The sequence below is a fragment of the Crocuta crocuta genome, unplaced genomic scaffold (assembly GCF_008692635.1).
Source record: "Crocuta crocuta isolate KB4526 unplaced genomic scaffold, BGI_CrCroc_1.0 scaffold650, whole genome shotgun sequence".
Lineage (NCBI taxonomy): Eukaryota > Metazoa > Chordata > Mammalia > Carnivora > Hyaenidae > Crocuta > Crocuta crocuta.
This window is the reverse complement of record NW_027532882.1, coordinates 1,022,692-1,026,232: the sequence shown is the minus strand read 5'-3', so window position 1 is coordinate 1,026,232 and position 3,541 is coordinate 1,022,692. Positions and strand designations below refer to the sequence as shown.

General features: G+C 50.8%; 1 protein-coding gene across 2 annotated transcripts in view; it reads right to left on the bottom strand.

Moving 5' to 3' along the window:
• The window catches only part of INSR (insulin receptor), a 114,049-nt gene extending 111,600 nt beyond the window's left edge, over positions 1-2,449 (bottom strand). For both annotated transcript variants that reach the window (XM_077745709.1, XM_077745710.1), the window contains exon 1: positions 1,903-2,449. In XM_077745709.1, coding sequence (XP_077601835.1) covers positions 1,903-2,443 — 541 coding nt within the window. In that variant the 5' untranslated portion in view covers positions 2,444-2,449. The remainder of the gene's footprint in view (positions 1-1,902) is intronic.
• Positions 2,450-3,541: the final 1,092 nt, after the last annotated feature.

Below are 3,541 nucleotides of genomic sequence, written 5' to 3'. Positions count from 1 at the left end.
CAAACCCACGGGTAGTCGTTCTGCTTGTGCTGAGACTGACTTTGCCCCAACTTTGTCAGTTAGCTTCGTTCTCTCTGTCCCCGACCGACCAACGTCCCCAAGATTGCTCCACAATATAACAATCATCACACCCTCCCCGATCCTCAAACAACAAGGCTCTCTTTCCCTTCACTGCCCAACCTCTCAGAAGAGGTGTGGCCTCCGCTCTCACCTTCTGTTACCCCACCACCCAACGCCTGTGCCTCGGAAGGGCTCCGCCCCACAGCTCCCATGGATTCTATGCAGGACTCACCCGAGAAGCCTTTGGGCTCAGGCAAGAAGACCCTCCTTTCTCCCGTGCCCTATCTTTTGTGATACGACCATTAAGCCACCCACTCACTTTCTCTGACCTCGATCTCATGTTCGCTAATTCTTCCCAGGGAATTCCAAAGTACGAAAGAGTCAAAACTATAAAAATCAAAGTAATAGGTGTGTGTTTGGAACTTGCCTTCCTGGTTATCAAAACATTATAAAACCACAATGATCAGAACGGCACGACAGCCCAATGCAAGGAACCGATCTACCGATACCCAGAAACAGACCCCCAAATCAATGACAAGGGAGCAAATTTCAGCAATAAAGGGCATTGAGACCCCAACAAGTTCTTTGGGGGGAAAGGGGCATCCCTTTGACTCACGCACACAAGTAGATCCCAAATGTCCAGGATGGATTTTTTAAATAATAATTAAAATTAAAATAGGAAATTTGGCGGGAAAAAAAAACACATTCACTTTACGGATGGAAAAAGACTTTCTAAACATAGAGTAACAGGAGAGGCACGCAAAAACCCCACTCTGAACCCCACAAACATTTAAGCTTCTCTGGCACCCGACATTCCAGAGCGTTTTCACGACTGAACAAAAGCATCTGAAGATGCAACTGGCAAAGAAAAGGGTTAACAGCCTTCGTGTACGAAAACCACACAGAGACTAGTATTTCAAAACCCACTGAAGCACTCAAAGATAAATGGACAAAGGATATGAACAGGAAGAAAAAACCCCAATGATAAATAAACATGTTTTAAAAGGTTCAACCTCGAGAGCAATCAAAGAAATGCAAATAGTAACAATGACATGACATTGGCTCCTCCCTCCAGTAAATTATGAAAGATTTTTCGAACAACACCCAAAGCTGGCCAAGGTGCTCCCTCTCAGCCAATGCTAGGAGGAGCGCCCATCAGTACAACATTTCCGGAAAGCCATTTGGCAATCAGTATCAAGAACCTTTGGCCCAGAAATTTCACTTCTGGAAAAGCAAAGCCTAGAGAAACAAAACGCTCAATAAAGCTTTGACCCGAAAACGTTCATCCTTCTCTTCAGAATAACCGGAAACCATCTAAATGCCCAAAGACAGGGAAAAGTAAGTAAAATAGAATCACGAGGAGGAAGCACCTCCATCAAATGTGGGATAAGGGTTGTTGTTTTGCTTCCTTCCTTTGCCCATTTCTTTTGCCAAATGTCTGCAACGAGCGAACTTACTTCTTTCATCACTCAAGAAATGAACGTTTTTTTCCTACAACGAAGTCCATCCTCGCCCACCTCTCCCCCGTCTCCAACGAGAGGAACACTAGACGGTCTAGCACAGGAAGCGGCCAACACTGGCCCACAGCTTGGCTTCTAAATAAAGTTTTATTGAAACACAGCCACGCCCACTCCTTTCTGCGCTGCCTGTGGCTGCCTTCCCGCTACAATGGCAGCGCCCAGAAGCCGTAACGGGAGGCCACGCAGCCTGCAAAGCCGAAAGTGTTTAATATCAGAGCCTCTGCAGGAAAAAAACGTGCCACCCCCTTGTCTAGCGAACGCGTCCAGCTGCTAACAAACAGGGCGCGAGAAACGGCTGAGAGCCCCGCGTTCCCCGGCATACCTTTCTGGCAATGGCTGTGAGTCCAACACCGCTCGACGAACTGGCCGTTGATGACAGTAGCAGGGCAGTTGGTTTTCCCCTTGGCAGTGCCCGGACAAATGTCCCCACACTCCTCGTTGTCGTCTTTGTTCAACACAATGTAGTTATCCTCCACGGAGTCCAGGATGCGCGACCAGTCGATAGTGGCCAGGTAGCACAGCTCGTTGTTCTTCTCGATGCGGACGGAGCCCCGGGTAATGTTCATCAAGCTGTAGAGGCCAAGCTCCTTCAGATGGACCATCTCGAAGATGACCAGCGCGTAGTTGAAGAAGAGGCGCGAGCCCCGGATGACCGTGAGGTTGGGGAAAAGATCCTTCAGGCTCTCCAGCCCGTAGACCCGGAAGAGCAGCAAGTAATCGGTGATCATGATGAGTTTGGGGAAACTGAGGTCTCGGAAGTCCTCGGGCCTCGTTTTGAACATCAGCAAGATCTGCAAATGTCCTTCGATGACCGAGCAGTTGGCCAGCTCGTGCAGCCTCGTGAGGTTGTTTCGGATATCCATGCCGGGACACACTGGAAGCGGAAAGCAAGCAGAAGACAGGTGAGCAAACACGCCACCGGTGGTTATAAGCATCGGCGGCAGACGGGGCGCCTGGGGGGGTTCAGTCAGTTAAGCGTCCGACTTTGGCTCAGGTCACCATCTCGCAGTTCGTGAGTGTGAGCCCCGCGTCCGGCTCTGTGCTGCCAGCTCAGAGCCTGGAGCTTCTGATTCTGTGTCTCCCTCTCTCTCTGCCCCTCCCCTGCTCATGCTCGGTCTCTCAAAAAGAAATAAACATTTAAAAGAAGAAGAAGAGGGGCGCCTGGGTGGCCTAGTCGGTTGAGCGTCCGACTTTCGCTTAGGTCATGATCTCGCGGTTCGTGGGTTCGAGCCCCGCGTCGGGCTCTGTGCTGACTGCCAGCTCAGAGCCTGGAGCCTGTTTCGGAGTCTGTGACTCCCTCTCTCTCTGACCCTCCCCTGCTCACGCTGTCTCTCTCTCCTAGAAATAAATAAAAATTAAGAAAAAAATTTTGTTTTTAAATAAAAGAAGAAGAAGAATCAGCAGCACCTAGAGTCGTGGGACTCACTCAGAAGGGCCCTGCCTTGGCTCACTGCTCTCCCACCCATGTTTAAATCCCTGATCATTTGTGAGCAAGGGGCCCCATGTCTTCATTCTGCACTGGGCGCCCCCCCACCACCAATTCCATAGCAAGCCCCTGATTCATGGCTTTCTCCATAGCGTCCATGCCCAAGTGATCACTTCCGAAGGCGAAGAAAAGGATGCCTTTGGCAGGACCTGTTAGGGGCCTTAAAAACCATCACATGGAATGAGATGTGGTGGAGACGCTGGGATTATATGGGATTGAGTAATACGGCAGGTGCGGAAGGGAAAGGGGAGCCGGCCCCGGTGACTCAACACTGGCAACCTCCAGGGGATGGACTGGCGAGGGTCAAGGAGCCCTCCTCAAAACGGGGCAAGAAACAGTGAATTTGTTTTGGCAATTCTCCTACTTCAGGACTCCTTCCCGACCTGCCTTCTTCCCGGTCGGCCACCCACAAACAGCCTCGTCACCTGCTGCCTGGGTGTGGCGAGGGCTCCATCTGCTCTCCCCCTGCGCAAAC